Source organism: Panthera tigris, chromosome B2 (genome assembly GCF_018350195.1).
Source record: "Panthera tigris isolate Pti1 chromosome B2, P.tigris_Pti1_mat1.1, whole genome shotgun sequence".
Taxonomy (NCBI): domain Eukaryota; kingdom Metazoa; phylum Chordata; class Mammalia; order Carnivora; family Felidae; genus Panthera; species Panthera tigris.
The window spans coordinates 129,337,337-129,356,786 of NC_056664.1; the positions used below are offsets into that span (position 1 = coordinate 129,337,337).

The following is a 19,450-nucleotide window of genomic DNA, read 5'->3' on the forward strand; positions in this document are numbered from 1 at the left end:
AAATCTATAAAGAACTCACCTAACTCCACACCTGAAAAACAAATAATCCAGTGAAGAAATGGCAGAAAACATGAATAGACACTTGTCTAAAGAAGACATCCAGATGGCCAATAGGCACATGAAAAGATGCTCAACGTCGCTCCTCATCAGGGAAATACAAATCAAAACCACACTCAGATATCACCTCATGCCAGTCAGAGTGGCCAAAATGAACAAATCAGGGGACTATAGATGCTGGAGAGGATGTGGAGAAACGGGAACCCTCTTGCACTGTTGGTGGGAATGCAAACTGGTGCAGCTGCTCTGGAAGACATTGTGGAGGTTCCTCAAAAAATTAAAAATAGATCTACCCTAGCAGTAGCACTGCTAGGAATTTACCCTGGGATACAGGAGTGCTGATGCATAGGGGCACTTGTACCCCAATGTTTGTAGCAGCACTCTCAACAATAGCCAAATTATGGAAAGAGCCTAAATGTCCATCAACTGATGAATGGATAAAGAAGTTGTGGTTTATATACACAATGGAATACTACGTGGCAATGAGAAAGAATGAAATATGGCCTTCTGTAGCCACGTGGATGGAACTGGAGAGTGTTATGTTAAGTGAAATAAGTCATACAGAGAAAGACAGATACCATATGTTTTCACTCTTATGTGGATCCTGAGAAACTTAACAGAAGACCATGGTGGGGGGGGGGGGAAGAAAAAAAAAAAGAGAGAGAGAGCCAAAGCATAAGAGACTCTTAAAAACTGAGAATAAACTGAGGGTTGATAGGGAGTGGGAGAGAGGGGAGGGTGGGTGATGGGGGTGCAGATACCTCTTCAAAATACTGATTTTTGTTTCCTGTGGATATATACACCAAAGTAGGATCACTGGATCATATGGTAGTTTTATTTTTAATGTTTTGAAGAACGACCATACTGTTTTCCATAATTGTATACTTGAAATCTGCTAAAAGAGTAGATGTTCCGTGTTTTCACTACAAAAAAAGGTAACTATTGGAGATGATGGATGCATTAATTAGCTTGATTATGGTAATCATTTCACTTAAGATGATCACATGGTACAAACGAGATATGCATCTATGAAACTACAGTCAGTAGCAAGAAGTGGTAACACCAGGAGAGTTCTGGGACAGGAAAGCCAGGGACAAAGGGTATTTTGAGAATGAGCGTAGGCACTGGTTTTGAATTCTTGAACATTAAATATGATGTCCATTTAAAAATGTCCATTTAGATCTGTTGCCCTTGGAGTCATTATTGAGTTTAGCAGAGGCCTTTTCTGTGAAGTGATAGGGACAGAAGCCAGAATGGGAGGAGGTAAGAAATGTGAGGGAGGTAAGAAAATGGTTTTGAGGACTGGTGAGGGAAAGATAGGAGAGAGGATGATCTTAGGGGAGTTGGAGCCAAGGAAGGGAGTTTTGCTTTTTTTTTTAAAAACCATGAGAGACTTGAGTATGTTTCATAGTTGATGGGAATAATCCTATTGAGAGGGAATGGTTGAATATCTAAGAGGGAGAAGGATAAATGCATAGGTAAAAGCTTTACAACTTGAAACTGCTTAATTCAGTATGCACTAGGTCTTAAAATGTATTGATTAGACTAGGAAGAGCAGATTGTTATAAATTGAACTGTAAATTATTTTCTTCTTGGAATGTACAAATCTTTGGTAGCATTAAGTTTTATGATGATTGTATAGCTGCCTGGGCATGTCAAAGTCAGATAAGATCCTTTGAATACCTAATATCTTTTAATATAAATCATGTATTTGTCTCCTAAAGTCTGCATTGAGGGGCTATTAATTTAAAGTCATGAATTTTAATTAAACTCTGTAGGAAAAAATATTTCACTCTTAAGAAGGAATTTAATAATGATCAATCCTTGAGGTATGAAAGAGTAAAAATGAACCTAGGGGACCAGAAAAAAGAAATGTAATTCCGTGTTACTTATTAAGAAAATTCAGTCTTTATGTCATTCAAGAAAATTTCATCTCATACATGACTTATCTCTTTACTACTCTTGCAAATTGCATCTACCTATGTGCACATAAAAAGAACACATTTTTACTTATGTATTGTGTTGTGATGCCCTTAAAAATGTTATCTCAGCTTTAGATTATGAGTGATACTTTGAGAGTACCATCATGTAATGTAAGGGGTCAGACCAGGCTCAACCAATGGCCATGCCACCCTGATCATGGCCTTAGCATCCTTAAGCTTCACCTCCCTGATCTGCAAAGTAGAAGGGATAGGGCCTATCACAGAGGCTGTTGTGGGTTTTATTGTATAGCACGTATAAGATTCTCCAGTGTAACACGGGAGCTATGTTAAGAGCCTGGTAGGGGCGCCTGGGTTGGTTAAGTGACCCACTTGATTTTGGCTCAGGTCATGATCTCATGGTTCATAAGACTGAGCCCTGTGTTGGGCTCTGTGCTGACAAGGTGTAGGTGGCTTGGGATTCCCTCTCCTTTTTCTCTCTGTCTCTCTCAAAATAAATAAACATTAAAAAAAGAGCCTGGTAAATGTTAGTTCAGTTGATTTTGCTTTCTGTCAACCACAAAAACAATTTAATAATAGAGGTTTATGTTGCATAGTTATTTATTATATTTTAAGTTAAATAGTTAATTACAAAACATAATTATGAAAATCATGCTATTCTCCCCTCAAATTTCTAGGCCAAAGTATATGTGTGTGTGTGTGTGTGTGTGTGTGTGTGTGTGTGTGTGTGTGTGTGTGTGTGTTTTAAAGTTTATTTATTTTGAGAGAGAGAGAGAGAGAGAGATCATGAGTGTGTAAGAGGGGCAGAGAGAGAGGGAGAGAGAGAGAATCCCAAACAGGCTCTGCACTGTCAGCATAGAGCCGGATGCAGGGCTCAATCTCACAAACTGTAAGATATGACCTAAGCTGAAATCCAGAGTCAGATGCTTAACCAACTGAGCCACCTAGGAGTCCTGTGTGTGTTTTTAAACAGACTTCTTTGAGAGGACTGTAAGGCATCTTCTGTTTACAATAATAAAAGATACATTTACTGATTCCTTAACTTTGTTACAAGGACTGGGCCAAGTCCTTTGTCATTTAATACTCTGTTGACAACTTTTGAGGGCTTTGCCTCTGCCAAGGTCACTTAGAAAGGAAGTGGGAAGAGCTAAGATGAAAGGCCAAGATTGTCTCACATTTAACTTCTATAGTATATTGTCCTCCTGTGGAGATGTAAGAATGGAGTGATTCTAGGTGCGAGAGAGATGGGTATATGTATGTCTTGGGGTTTAAGTATGAGTAGAGTTTGGATCTTTAGTTATTACTTGGATTCACTCCTATCATGTTTATTTCTCTCTCTCTCTCGCTCTCGCTCTCGCTCTCGCTCTCGCTCTCGCTCTCGCTCTCTCTCTCAATCCCTCCCCTTTTCAGGTGACAGAGGGAAAACAGGAACTGGAAAGAGCATCACAGTTGGCCCGGAAAATGAAGAAAGAGGCTGCTTCTCTCTCTGAATGGCTCTCTGTCACTGAAGCTGAGTTGGTACAGAAATCCACTTCAGAAGGTTTGCTTGGCGACTTGGATATAGAAATCTCCTGGGCTAAAGTAAGTTGTAGTTCAGGTTACCTGCCAGTATTATGCCAGGGTCACCTGTAGCATTTTGTTCAGGATGTCATTTATCTCCATTTCATATTAAACATAGCCTTTTCTTGTTTTCCATTATTTTTCCACCTCTGTGTGTTAAGAAAGAAGAAAAGAACATTAAAAACAACAATTTTAAGAAGATATTCCTACTTTGATTCCAAAAGCATTAAACTCATGGCTCATCAGTAAGGCCTTTATAGTCATTGAGCTTATGTGGTACTTGAAAACAATCATTGCCTTCAAAATTGGTGACACTTTTTGAGTATTAATTTTTCACAAAGAATTGTGCTGAATTTATTTATTAATTCTCTATAGTAACTTTTGTGCCAGCAACAAATCTTCCTACTGCAAACTACCTGATATAAAGAGCATAGGAACAGAATTAAAAAAAAAGAAAACCAATAAAAGATCTAAGAGTTTTCTGTAGCTCTGTAGTAATTTTGAAACCATAGAGATTAGAGAGTAGATTTGCCAATTCTCCCTTTTGAGGTGGACAAAGAATTGAATAGAACACAAAGTAGTTTTATTTTTAACCAACGCATTCTCTTTTCCTAAATTTATTTCCCAAGAAGCATGTATACTAGAGATACATGCTGAGGATAAATGTTCGATATGGTAAAAGAAATTTATTTCAAGTCACAGGTATCAGTTTTGACATCTACAGGTGTTTGCTTGTGGGAAGTGATGAGAAGGTCCTGGGTGATACAGCCGCTTCTTAATTTGAATACTTCGTGGAGAGGACCCTTGAAAGCAAGTCCAGATACAAGGCAGTAGAATCGCTCAAGAAAAGTATAGTTCTGCGTGGGCTGTGTGAGGTGACAAGGGTGTGGAAGAGGGGATGTAGGAAGGAAAGGAAGAACGCTAGAATTCGTGGGTGTGCTGTGGATGATAATATGTATTAATATTGCAAAAGCAAAGGCACCCCCAATTTTTTTTTTTTGTTAAATTTAAGTTTTTCTTTTTTTTTAAAATTTTTTTTAATGTTTATTTATTATTTTTGAGAGAGAGAGAGAGAGAGAGAGAAGGGGCGGGGCAGAGAGAGAGAGGAAGACACAGAATCTGAAGCAGCCTTCAGGCTCTGTACTGTCAGCACAGAACCCGATATGGGGCTTGAACTCAGAAACCATGAGATTGTGACCTGAGCGGAAGTTAGACGCTTAACTGACTGAGCCACCCAGGCACCCCTGCTAAATTTAAGTTTTTCAAGGAAATATTATCTTCTTTGTACATTTTGAAAGCTGTTATTTTCCTATGTTTTTAAAAATGTATTTATTTGAGAGAGCGAGTGCACACGAGAGTGTGGGAAGGCCAGAGAAAGAAGGAGAGAGACAGAATCCTAAGCAGGCTTCTTAGGATTGTCAGTGTGGAGCCCAACGCGTGGGGCTCAAACCCATGAAACCTGAGATCATGACCTGGGACAAAATCAAGTCAGACACTCAACCAACTGAGCCACCCAGGCACCCTGCCATTACTTTCTTATTAATAACTGAAGTCCTATAGGCTAATTGAATGACACATGCATAGTGTAATTTAAAAAGATAGAAGCAGGGCTCCTGGGTGGCTCAGTCAGTTAAACGTCTTGACTCTTGATTTCGGCTCAGGTCATGATCTCACAGTCCTTGGGACAGAGCCCCCCAGTGGGGTTCTGCACTGACAGTGCAGAGCCGGCTTGAGATTCTCTCTCTGTCCCTCTCTCCCTGCCCCACCCCCACTCTCTCTCGCTCTATCACTCTCTCTCTCAAAATAAATAAATAAACTTTGAAATAAGAAGACAGAAGCAAAAATAATTTATAATCCAAGAATATACTGCTTTTATTTTAGTTTTTTATAGGCACATACATACAAACATGCATGGCCACAAACATTTACAAATAATTATATTGTGTCTAATGTTGTTTGACCTTGTTTCGAAAAACCTTTATCTTTAATATTCTACTTGCAAGTATTTTTGTATCACACATTGGACAGGCATGGTATTTTATTGCGTAGTTTTTATTGTCCCATTCCCATTTATTTCCATAAATTAGTGCCAATTTTCACTATTGTAAAAAATGCTGTGAAGCTTAATCATAGCATACATTTATAATTATTTCTTGAGGAAAAATTCTTAGCCTTAAAAATATTGGCCAAGGGATATATCGATTTAAAATTCTAATACATACTATGAAATTGCCCTTCAGAAATGTACCCACCAGCTGTGAGTGAGAATTCCTACTTGCTTAACGGCAGGCAAATATCATGTTTTAGTTATTTACTACATTTTCCAAAGGTTAGAGGCCATTTATAGCTCTTTTTAAAAAATTGCCTTTTTGTAGTTTTGACCATTTTGGTCTTTTCATTTAGAGCTCTTGACCTATTGCAATTATAAATACTTAGTGTGTTGTATATTGTTCCACTTTTCTTAATCTTTTTTATTTTTCATTTATTATTATTATTATTTTTTTGCCATTGCGCTTTCCTTTCTGTTCTGTATGTTTTTTTTTAAACCACTGTATTATGTATTTTTTAAGGAATAAATTCATATTTTTCTTCATTGTTTCTGCTTTTAGTGCTTATAAAAGCCAACACTATTCTCTACTCCAAGGTTGTATAACTATTCACTTATATTTTATTCTAGCTCTTTTATAGTTTCATCTTTTACCTTTAATGTTTTAATCCAGTGGAATTTATTTTGGTATATATCATGAGGTAAGGTTCTAACCTTTTTTTCTGAAGAGTTAACCATGTATCTCAGCACTATTTATTAATTATCATTTCCCCACTGATTTGACATGCTAAATTCTTTTTTCTTTGCCTGTTGCTTTCCTTCACTGATCTGACCCTCTGAATTGTTCTTCAGCTGTTTAACTATATGGTTTCATGATATATTTCAACATGTAGCTAATGGATTCCCTGTCTTTATGCTTCTGTTTTTTTTATATACTTATATAAATTTTAGAATTATTAATCTGAAATTATTAAAAAATTCTGTTAGAGGGTGACTGGGTGGCTCAGTCGGTTAAGTGTCTGACTCTTGATTTCAGCTCAAGTCTCACAGTGGTGAGATCAAGCCCCACATTGGGCTCCACTGTAGGCTCTGTGCTGGGTTCCATGCTGGGCTGCAGCATACTTAAGATTCTCTCTCCCCCTTTCCCTCTGCTCTTCTCCTGTTGGAGCTTGCATATGCATGCTGTCTCTCTCTCAAACAATTCCGTTAGAAATTTTGGTTTGAACTGCCATAAATTTATAGACTTGTTTTCAGGGGAATTAATATCTCTGTTATAATAAGTCTTTTTAGTAACATGGTATGTTTCATTTTTCTCCCCCCAATGTTTTCACATTCTATATAATGCTTTGGTTTTTTCCTTCAAAAACATTATGTATGGGTGCAAAGATGTTTATTCCTACATATTTATTTGTTTTTGTAAGTGTATAAAAAGTATGCTTTTTCTTTACTACTAATTACTTATGGCTTGTACATAGGTGATACTGATTTTTGCAGATTTAATTTTTAATCGTTCATCTTTGTGTACTCAAATCAATTCAATTAATTTTTTACTCATATCAATTCAGTTAGTTGATTCTCATAATTTTTTAAGGTAAAGACTTAAAATAATGGTATGTTTGTCTCTTCTGGAACTATTCAATTTTAAATTCCCATTTAATCTTATTTCAGGTTTGAAATAATGAAGATGGTAAATACAAGTCACAAATTCATAGCACATTTTTTTCACTCGAGTAAATCAAATGGAACATTAGTATGTAACATAATCACCCACTTTTTCAATATTGTTTTCAGATTTAAGAAACATTAATATTTCACAGCATTTTAATGTATTTACACTTAAAATTTATATAAAATTTTTTCAATGTAAAAATATAATATTTTCATTCCTGAACTTTAATACTATTTTTATTTGATAGCTTAAATATTATTATTTTCAGTGTAGTCATTTCCTTTACAGTAGTCTATTAGCACAGATAGTTGTATATACTGTTTACATTTAATTTCTTGTTAATTATTTTTATAGTTCTTAAAGACTGTTCTAGTCAATCAGTACATTGCCACTGAAGGTATATAGAAAGGCTTAACTGCAGAGAGAGTGGCTGTGGGTTTGTTTTTTTTTTTTCTGCCTTCTGGAGAAGAATATTTAAGAGAAATATTTTAGTGTCTTTATAAGTATACCAGTATTTGATATAGCCAAGTGAATGTTTAAACCTTGACTGATTTGGGAATTTGCAATTTTTATGCCTTCCAAAATGAAATTTAGTGATGTGAGATTAAATACAAATGAGCTCCTTGAAATGATTTGTTTAAATGTTGGTTAAAAAAGGTATAATAGCAGTGGGATGGATATGCTTATGTTACCTTTTGATTGAAACAACTTTGTAGTTTTAATTTTGGGATCCAGCATTTTTGCTATATTTCTCTGAGTATGTGTCCTTTTTTAAAAAGTATTTATTGATTTATTGATTTTGAGAGAGAGAAAAAAGTATTTATTTTGAAAGAGAGAGAGAGAGAGAGAGAGAGAGAGAGAGAGAGAGAGAGAATCCCATGCAGGCTCTGCACTGGTGGTATGGGGCTCAGACTCATGAGCTGTGAGATCATGACCTGAGCTAAAGTCGGTCGCTTAACCAACTGAGCCACCCAAATGGCCCTTGCTGAGTACACATCTTGCCTGGTCAAATTTATGAATGTGTGAATCAAGTTATCGTTATACCATCCAGAGTATTATTTTTGCCTATGACAATTGTTAACTACAGCTTAGATGTGCTGCTTCTCTTATGATTTAGTTACGATGAAATATTTTTTGTAATTCTTATACAACAGATTATATATTAAGTCACCCAGTGCAGGGTGTTATCCTTGTAAATAAAGGTAGTATGCATCAGTAGTTTCCTGTAGTAGTCAAGGAGATAAATTCATTATGAAACTTTCAGACTTATGAGTTCTGGAATAGTTCAGCTTTGTCGTCTTATAGTGACTGAATATAAAATTGATTCTTTAGGTCTAAAGTTATGATGAAGACACTTGGTGTTTGTGTGTAATAAATGGAATTTGTACTTAAAATGAACAAAACTCAGCTTTTTTACAGCTGAGTTTGTTACTTTTTTGTATTTGCATAATTCGGTGTTTTAATTTTTGTTAGGAATTGAAGAACCCTGAACATTTAATAGGTTGTGGAACATTGGAAACCTTTCAGATATTGTAAATTTCTGGGGGACTCGTGGACTGCCATGCATATATGGAAGAAAAGTTCTTTAAAAATTAAAGTTGGATGAACATTTATAATGTTCTGAAACATCAAGTGGGTGTTGGTATTTTTATTTTCTAGACTATCCTGAAGGATCTGGAAAAGAGAAAAGCTGATTTAAATGCCATCACAGAGAGTAGTACTGCCCTCCAGAACTTGATCGAGGGCAGTGAGCCTGTTTTAGAAGAGAGGCTTTGTGTCCTTAGGGCTGGGTGGAGCCGCGTCCGTACCTGGACGGAGGACTGGTGCAGTACGCTGATGGTATGTTTCAGGATGAAATCTTGTCTCCTTTAGTTGCTGAAAAACCAATACAGCTTTGATTGGAAGTTTAAATCCTGTTTTCTGTGTGTCACAGTAATGTTTTGCTTCAAGAGAATTAATTTCATTAAAATACATTTTATTTTTTCATTTGAAAAGGTAGTACATTTCTAGGGTGAAAAATGTCTCTGTTAAGTAATACACCATTTGTGATATACATAGAAATATGTACTTTAATATCTTAGTAAGTGTACCTCTCTTGTTATATTTTAAAGATTTGGTATTATATTTATTTTCATGCTTTCATAAACCATATATATATAATACTTATTATGTTCTAATAATGGCATACTAGTTAAGAGCACAGGTTTTAGCATCTCATGGCCTAAGTAAAAATTTTGACTAGTAGCTGGGTGACATTGGTCAAGTCACTTAAAGCTCTCTAAATCTCATTTTTCTCATATGTAAATGGGCATTATTATAATTTCAACCTCATACAGTTTTTGTGAGGATTATGTGACAAGAAACATGTATAAATAACTAGATAGCTATACTTAAAACAACCAATTTTTGATATTATAGTGCTGATTATGATAATTGTTAAATGTTTTATGTTGTTAGTCTCTAGTTATTCCACTGTTAATTATTACCTGGATAGAGTGACCTGTTAAATTTCACAGTGGTTTTCTGTCCCTCTTATATTAACAATGAATATGGCAGCCTCCCTCTCTCTTCCCTTAGAGGGAGTTTCATTTATAAATTATCATTTTGTTTTGACATATCTGGGATAGGACTTTTTTCAAATTCATAGAATTACTGGGTAATAAATAGAGATAGAAAAAAATAAATTATTGTGTGTTTGAGCATTTACTGGAATCAATCATAATGTGTAGGGCATTGAAGTTCATGGGATCATGTCTTGATTGGTGAGAACCGTACCCAGAATCGATTATTAAGAACAAAACTTGGGTAAATTACTTAAATCTTGCTACATTTTAATTCCTCTCTATATAAAATTGGAATAAGAGAACATACCTTACAGAGTTCTTAAATGTTAAATAACAAATGTAAAACTTTTGGCTCATAGAATATGTTCATGAAATATTTTATACATTCATTTTTATTGTAACCAACTTAAGTCCACATTCTCCCAGCCCTTACTCCTATATTCTTCAGTCTGTACTTTCCAAATTCTTCCTTCAAATAATGCCTTTATTTTCCTGTTAGAACATTTAACATTAAATAAGTCTGGTGCTCATCAGTTCACCGTTCTTAGAATCCAGATCACTGCCAAAACATTTCTCATTGATTCTCATTTTCTTTTTTTAAACTATTCTTTCATATTAATGGATTTACAATTTGTTTTCTCGTCTTTGAAATACTTCTCAGTTTTTTTCTAGTTTCCTTTGTCCTATCAAATACAGTTCTTAGAAGTTGTTAATTTCATGTAAGGGCTGCCCCACTCTTTTTGATCAGGTTCTAAATTCTTGCTTTAGCCTCAGCTATTTTGCTTAGTTTTAATTAGTTTTACTGTTTTTTTCTTGTTTTCACGTTTATTCTCTCAGTCACATTTTCTGTCCTGCTTCAGGAAATGTTAGTGAGGTCTGTGCCGGCTATAATATTAAGTGCTGGTGGCACCAAGGTGACAAGCCACAGGCCTATCCTACAATCAGTTACAGTCCATTGAGCAGGCAGAATCTTATTCAGTGCATATTTTAATAATTCTTTTATGTTACTGCTTTTTGAAAGTTTTTTTAAATTTATTTATTTATTTTGAGAGTGAGAATAAGAGTGAGTGAGAGAGAGAGAGAGAGAGAGAGAATGAGAATCTGAAACAGGCTGTGCACCACCAATGCAGAGCCCGATGGAGGGCTCAAACTCATGAACTGCAAGGTCATGACCTGAGCCAAAGTCGGATGCTTAACTGACTGAGCCACTCAGGTGCCCTTATATTATTACTTTTTAAGTGAGTTTTTAAAAAAATAGGTCAAGGGGTGGCAGATGAGATTACTTAGAAGAATGAAGAATAAGGGATACAAACAAAATGAAATTGAAAAAGAAAGTTTCACCTTTTATCTTTCTTCAACCTTTAATAATATTGTATTGAAGTCTAAATCAAATAAATTTAAACACCATTTAACCATAGCTATGAAGTTTTAGGAATGAGACTTATTCACTGGGAAAGAGCTTTGCAGAAAGATGGAAACCTCTTTTGAAATTCAGCATACATTTAGCTTTTTGAAGGTCTTTTAAATGTCTTCTAAGATTATAAATGTCTGAAGTATTGCATGTGATTGTGCCAGCGTTTCATTAATTTCTTTTCTAGAATCATCAGAACCAATTGGAAATATTTGATGGAAATGTTGCTCACATAAGTACCTGGCTTTATCAAGCTGAAGCTTTATTGGATGAGATTGAAAAAAAACCAGCAAGCAAACGGGAAGAAATTGTGAAGGTACCAAGCACAGAGGATCAGTACTTCTACTTCTGGGAATGGAAGATTTAGTTTGGTCTTTTCTCTCATGCTCAGAGTTACTTGTGCACTCATTCTTTCCATGCATTTGATTCATTCATTTTTATTTTGGTGGGAGAAACTAAGGTTTCGAATGAGTCATGTGAGCAGCTCTTCATTACATTGATTATCCTAAAATATTTTCTAGGGATCCAAGAAATTTATTTAAACTACCTCTAATTCTGAGTTAGCATCACAGTGATGTTTGGCTTTGATTTTTCCCATGTGCTAATTTTGTGTTTTCTTACAATCAGCGTTTAATATCTGAGCTGGATGATGCCAGCCTCCAAGTTGAAAATGTTCGTGACCAAGCTGTTGTTTTGATGAATACACGTGGAGGCGCAAGCAGGGAACTTGTAGAACCAAAATTAGCTGAACTGAATAGAAACTTTGAAAAGGTTTCTCAACATATCAAAAGTGCAAAAGTGAGTAATAATATTTTAATATAAAAGTGTTTTTCCTGTGGTCATGTGTCTCAATGATATGTGATTCTTGGGTATATACATCAAAAATTTTATTATTTATTTATTTATTTATTGAGAGAGAGGGAGAGCGGGGGTGAGGGGCAGAGGGAGTGAGAGAGAAAATCTTAAGCAAGCTCCACACTCAGCTCGGATCCTGACGTGGGGCTTGATCCCACAACCCTGGGATCATGACCTGAAACAATATCAGGAGTCAGAAGCTGAACTGACTGAACCACCCAGGCACCCCTACGTCAAAAAATTTTAAATTAAAATGATTTTAATGACTTTTTCCTTGAATGGAGCATTGGTCCTTATTTATTTGTGATTTTGCATGTGAAGGAGAGAAAACAAGAAATTAATCTTGAAGAAAATAACCCATTTGAGAAAAGGTGTCAGAGTCTCATTCAGAAGTTAAAAGTGGCTATAAAATAATGAGACTCATTTCCAAGCTAGGGACGAATATTAAACCCATTACTGTATAGTCTACTTTATAAACTTGTGCACACTGCACATGTGTGAAGTTATTTTTTGTGCTTTACATGTTATTGCATCAGAAAGTTACAAGTAATTTAACAATTTAGACCTAATGCAGAAAGCTATTATCTGCTGTTATAAATTTGAAAAGGGGCTTTATGAATTTAAATAAGAGGATGGAGCCCCTGGGTGGCTTGGTCGAGCATCCAACTCTTAATTTCTGCTCATGTTATGATCCCAGGGATGTGGGATCCGCACTGAGTATGGAACCTACCTGGGATTCTTTCTGTCTCTCGCTCCCTTTGCCCCTCTCCCCCACTCACGCTTTGTCTCTAAGATAAAATAAAAATAAAGTAAAATAAGAGGAGAAATAACAGATTTTCTTAAAAAGTTTTTATTGATTCTACCATATTATAATTTTTTCCCTCTGTGTGTGTCTTACAAATTCTCTTTCCTCTTTCCCTTGTCTAATGAGAGGAGGAAATGAAACATTTTATTGCAGTGTTCTCAAGGCCTGGGGTGTGGCAGGTGCTCAGTAAATGTTAACTTGAAAAGATGAAAGCCTTTTGATGGTTTGCTAGGGCAAAAACCAAAAGCCGCATAGCTCACTTCGGGGGTCATTCAAACCAGCTGTTAATCTTGACAGAGGATTATGAGTTTTTCAGGATCCCAGGTGGGCCCCTGGATTGGCATTTTTGAATATTTGGTTAATTCTACCTCTTGAGAGCTGTGTACGGAAATTATCTAGAGGAAGGACCCTGTTTTTTGCAAGAAGTAAATATTATCTAAGTTTGCTTTAATTTGAAATGTCTGACATAAAAGGCCAAACTATCTTTCATAGCTCATGAATATACTTAGATTATTCACATCTTAAGGAAAACAAATAACTTGCTTTAACTTTTGTCTTCCTTAGCTTTGACCTTAACTTCCCTACCTTCTGTCCTAAGCTCATTTGTTCCTTTTAATAGACATATGGGAGCATTTTCCTGCTATAAAAGAGTAAGGCATGAGACATAAGGATAGAGTGAGAGGAAGTACAAAGAAGCAAAATTATTATATCCCCATAAATAACTTCTGTCAACATTTTGGCATACATGTCTACTCTTACATGTATGTGATATTATCAATTGTTTATATTGTTTCATACGTTCTCCTTTGACATGGTTTTCAACAGCTGTGGTGTGTTCCATTGTATGATCTATTATACTTTTCTAAGTCAGTTTTCCGCTTTTAGTGTGCTTTTATAAATATTGAATTGTCAAATCCTTTTACACATGTCTTTTTTAAATTTTTTTCTATTTTTTCATTGGAGCATTTTTATTTTATTTTATTTTTTAATATGAATTTTATTGTCAAATTGGTTTCCATACAACACCCAGTGCTCCTCCCAACAGGTGCCCTCCTCAATGCCCATCACCCACCTTCCCTTCACTCCCACTCCACATCGACCCTCAGTTTATTCTCAGTTTTTAAGTCTCTTATGGTTTGGCTCCCTCCCTCTCTAACTTTTTTTTTTTCCTACTATGCTCATGTGCGATCTCAGAATCCCCCACACTGCACTCCAGGCGGCCATAGTTATTTGCACACTAGTTCACATCTCTGACTGGAGTTTGGAGAAAATTGGTAACTCCAAGAAGCCCAAATAGATAAAGTCATTGCTATATGGATGAATGAAATTAAAGTCAATTCAAATAAGTGCTAGTTCCACTCTTGACACTCCATCCCTCTGATTAATGCCAGAATGTCTGGTGAAGAATGGATCTTGGGGCACCTCGATGGCTCAGTGGTTAAGCATCTACCTTTTGATTTCGGCTCAGGTCATGATCTCATGGTTGTGAGATCAAGCCCCAAGTTGGGATCCATACTGGGCATGGAGACTGCTGAAGATTCTCTCTCTCTGTCTCTCACTCCTCCCTCACTCCCTCCCTCAGCTCGTCCCCCCCACTTGTGCTCACCCTTAAAAAAATGTATCTTTTCAAAGAACACTTTTTCTTGTGCAGTTGCTAATTGGCCAGGAACCATTATCATACCAGTGTCTGGTCACCACCGAAGCACATGAAACTGATGTACTTTTCGCTGACCTGGAAAAATTAGAAATTGACATAGAAAATATGTTAAAAGTTGTGGAAAAACACTTGGAATTCAGTGATGAAGATGAAAAGGTTGGTTCAAGGAGGTTTTCAAAACCATGGTGTTCTTATTGTTCCGTTCTGTGCATTATATTTTTACATTAGTGATGTTTAACCAAAGAATCTGCCAAATGATGCCAAAGGATAGACCCAAATGTGATTTTCTCCTGAGTGTTGTAAGATTTGCCAAGTGATTTATGTAGTGCTTAAGAAAATAGATACACTTTCTGACTAAAGGTAGTGTTATTTTAGACGTTCTCTAACTTCTGCTAAATTAACATTCTTTATGAGATAGTTAAAGTCAAATATGAAATGTTTTTTAAAAACATGAATTTTTGTTACTTATTCAGATGAACAGATCTTGACTGATCTGCTGCTTCATAGGTTAGTTCTCCTACTTGGGAACTGATTAGTAAGTGATGCTGTTATATATTTTTCTTTTGAGTAACTTTTTTTTTCCTATTAAACGTTCAGATGGATGAGGAGAGAGCCCAGGTTGAGGAAGTTCTACAAAGAGGAGAACAACTGTTACATGAACCTATGGAGGAGAATAAAAAGGAAAAGATCCGTTTGCAGTTACTACTTTTGCGTACAAAGTACAATAAAACTAAGGTATTGTCCTGGGAGAGTCTCTGTTCTACTTGAAGAACTTATTTAGCTCTTGCCATTCAGATATTTGATGTTGCATTCAGGGATACCTTAAAAAATAGGTGGAATAGTATTTATTACTAAATATGTTTATATTTTTGGATGGGACAGGACTCAAAGAAAATAGAAACATAAAATCTTATTATTGGGATCTCTTTTGGACTTTTAATAATGTGTTAAATCTAAAAGGCATCTATCCTTTTTAGAAGTGACTTGTTTCAATTCTGTATTTTATATGTGGAGGTCTTGATCGCCTCAACAAAAATTTTAGTTTACAAATAACTAAATTTGTGAATTGATAAATGATGATTTGTAGTCTAGAAAAAGATTCACTACCAGCTCTCTTTTCAATGACCATCTCCCCAGCTGCATTGCATGTGTGTTGGTGTTCTCTAAAAGTCTGTTCTTAGGTAATCCTTCTAAGAACCATTTTTAGTTAGCAATGTTGAATATAGTAGAAGATTCTAGTCTCTCAGTTTGCTGCCTGTTGGATGTCTCAATCTGTTTGTACCACAAGCTTATAACATGTACCAAGCTAAATTTGTCCTCTCTCTTCCCTTCTAACCTGTGTTTCTTAAGTTATTCCTTATCTTAGTTTATTTCCTTAAACTCTCCGTTCTAATTTAAGAATGGGTGGTTTTTCCTCACACTACATCGAGTAGGCATTAAAAACATCACTTCTGAATGAACTAAGATGCTGCAGAACCTGAAGTTAGGCACAGGGCTACCAATTACTTGCTTTATGACCCTGGGGAGATGACCGAATTTCTTAGCCCACTATTCTTTCCATAATTCAGACTTTTAGGATTTTATCCTGTTAGCTACTACAGTGTGTTTCAAGTGAGTCTGTTTTATGTCCAGTTTTTCTTAACTCTAGCCCATCCTCCATATTGTCCTCAGAATTACTTATCCCAAAGTTGTCGCTGGTCATGACATTCCTTTACCTAAGAAAGTGTTGAGGAAAACCTTACAAAATACAGAAAAAGCTTTAAGTGCAAGGTTCATTACTATCACTTCATCTGACCTCCAGCTACCTCTTCGATTCACTCGCAGTCACCAGGTAGCAGAGTTTGCTGTTTTTCTGTATATTTTCCCAAAGAAACCAGTGCCTTTCCATCTTTAGGGTCTTTTCTAATTTTATTATTATTCTCTGCTGTGGGTTTTATCTCCTTATTTTACCTGAAAAATGTATTATCTTTTAAGGCTTGGCTCCATTTTTATTCCTAACATTTTTCAGATGATATTGTAGTTCTTTGCTTCACTGTTATTTACAGGTATCTTACTTCCCTAGAACTTCATCTTCGGGTGCCAAATCATAAATCATTACTGGTCCAAAATAGAAATAACTTTTAGACTTTTAGCAAATGAATACATTTTTTAAGAGTACTAATATACACCACAAAAGGCTTATTTTATTTTGGGTTCACTAACATTAGTTACTGTAACTAAAATGTAAAATGTTTGAAATGCTTTTGTCCTTATTTTATTAGCCCATATACTTCTGCAAATCTGAAGTTTTTAAAACTTTCTTGTCTGTAAACATCAGAATCCCTTGGAGGAACTTGAAAAAAAATCAGACTCCCAAACCAGTTAAATCAAAATCTCTTAGGTTGGGCCTATGTGTGAACATTCTTAAAAAAAACAAAAAACCAAACAAACAATTTTCTAGGTAATTCTAATGTGCAGTCAGAATTTAGAGCCATCAGTGTATAGGTCTTATTTTCTTATTTGAAATGTGTGTTAAATGACCTTTTCCCATTTGTGTTGACTAGGGTATGTATTACTATTTTTAAAATATGTGTGAGCTCTTTATAAGATAAATATATTAATCTCGTCATATTTGCTATAAAAGTATTATTTTATTGATTTTTATCTTATAATTATTTTATTTCTAACATGCAACCATTTAAAATTTTTGTTTAGCCCTACATGACTGTGTTTTCCCTTTGTGTTTTCTTTTTTTTTTGCCAGCCTGTTTGGGATCTAGAAAGTCCTTATTTTGCAGAGATGATGACTATTCAGTTCTGTTTAGTCCTGGTTTTCCCCTATGGTTTGATAGAAACAAAACTTAGAAACTTTTAATAAAATTTTCATATAAAATAAACTTTTTCATCTATCTGTCTGAAATTTTGGTTGTGTATGACATGATCAACATCAAGTAACACTAAGATTTTAGCATTACTTTGCAGTAGATTTGTATTTTTATGTCTAGCAGAATAAAAATAAAAGTATCCAGAAGTAAAGTCTGGGTCAGATCTTGAGGACTGTTTTTTCTTTTTTTCTCCTCCTAGGGCATTTTGATTGATCACTCTCTTGGAATAAAATCTATTTTGGGAATCTAGAAAGCACATGTTTAAATTTTGAACTGCCTTGCTGCTTCTTCTACAAGACTATGGAGGCTCAGAAAATCCTAGACTATCTTTACAGACTGAATAGAAAAAGGCAGTCTTTAATGAAAGTGATTTTATTTTTAATTTGGAGCTTTCTATTTACAATAACTTCTGACCCTCTTGTTCTTTTATATTTGCTTAAAAAATATAATTTGTCTTCTTGGACATATGGATAAATATCTGGAATGCTTTCAGACTAAAATTTGAATGCATGGCATTAGTATAACAAAACTAATATTAATTTCAAGTAGAAATAATCTTGTGGATAAAATCAGGACATCTATGTAGGCTTGCTTCTATCCTACTATCCGGGACTGTCCAGCAATAGGTGAAAGCAGTTTATCATGTTATAGGAGACAAGTGAATATAGACCTCTAGGTTCAATACCATGTTATTGACTCACTGGTTTTAGTCTTGAGTCTTGGTTTCATTTAGGAATGATAACTGTAAACATTTTCAGGATCACTCAGTGAATATGTGTTTATGATCATTTCCTCTGCCATCTTTGAATTTGCAAAGGAATATCGTTTTTTAGAAGTTCAATATAGGAAGATAGTGAAAGCATCAGGAAAGCCACCTTAATTCATGAGCAGATGTACTTTGCCATTTGCAAGTAGTAGATGGGCGTTTAATAAATTGTAGCCATTTGGAGTAAAGGACTTGAACTCCTGAAAGACTGGTAGCCCATCCCAGAGAGCACTGTTTTTGTTGAGAAAGCTCTGATTAAAGGATGTATTAATAAGTGGTCCACCCAAATAAGTTCACCCAGCTTAGGATCGGTCTGAATTTATGTTAGGACCTGTTGTCTTATCTAGGAGAGTTATGTTCTGTAGTATTGTTCTCAAAGGTTAAGATGTTACCCTGAGTTACCTGGGTTATTATTTTATCAAAACCACCACTGCATTTCTTACATTATGAACACATGTTAAACTTACTCATATTTTCAACGGTGAGGTCCAGAAGTGTTTAATCTGAGTTCAGGTGGCCCAAGTCTTAAAGAAAAACCTTTCAAGCTTTAACCTATTTATGCTGTTTAATAGCAGGTTTGGAAGAAAATCAGTATAGAGATTGCTAAGGGTTTCTACAGCAATACAGGGCAAAAATATAAAAAATTAAAACTCAAAATTTTTAATTTGGGTTCATGATATTGAATTGCTGCAGAAATTAGTCTTGTGGTTTTTTTTCTGTTTGCTGCTGTTTATTGTGGGTATATTTTAAGAGATGTGCCTTATTATTATTGTTTTTATAGGCAGTCCCTAATCAACAGAGGAAAACAGGTCAGCTTGCTCCTAGAATTCGATCGCCCCCTCCTCCCACAGATTATCTGGTTGAAATTAACAAAGTTTTACTTTCCATGGATGATACTGAATTATTACTTAATGCTCCGGAGCTAAACACTGTGGTCTATGAAGACTTCTCTTTTCAGGAAGACTCTTTGAAGGTAAAGCTCCAGGTACCTCATTTAGCCACAATGAACTTAGAAAGCAAGCAAGGAATCTGTCCTTGTGCCTTTGTAGATGGTCTATAATTTTTAAAATTTGTGCCAAGGAATTAATAATGTGTATGAATAATCAGTCTTTCCCATTTCACCAATGAAATATTATCAAAATTTTAATTTTTCAAAAGTATGTATGCATAGTTATTCTTTGCAACATCAGAAACATTTTTTTAAAGTTTTTATTTATTTTGATAGAGAGAGAGAGAGCATGAGTGAGTGAGGGGCA

General features: G+C 35.3%; 1 protein-coding gene across 1 annotated transcript in view; it reads left to right on the forward strand.

Annotated features, from left to right (window-relative positions):
* UTRN (utrophin) overlaps positions 1-19,450 on the forward strand; it is a 514,156-nt gene that overhangs the window by 199,008 nt on the left and 295,698 nt on the right. Inside the window, exons 34-40 of the mRNA XM_042987266.1 lie at positions 3,408-3,578; positions 8,933-9,112; positions 11,436-11,564; positions 11,876-12,046; positions 14,560-14,721; positions 15,163-15,300; positions 18,976-19,167. Coding sequence (XP_042843200.1) covers positions 3,408-3,578; positions 8,933-9,112; positions 11,436-11,564; positions 11,876-12,046; positions 14,560-14,721; positions 15,163-15,300; positions 18,976-19,167 — 1,143 coding nt within the window. The remainder of the gene's footprint in view (positions 1-3,407; positions 3,579-8,932; positions 9,113-11,435; positions 11,565-11,875; positions 12,047-14,559; positions 14,722-15,162; positions 15,301-18,975; positions 19,168-19,450) is intronic.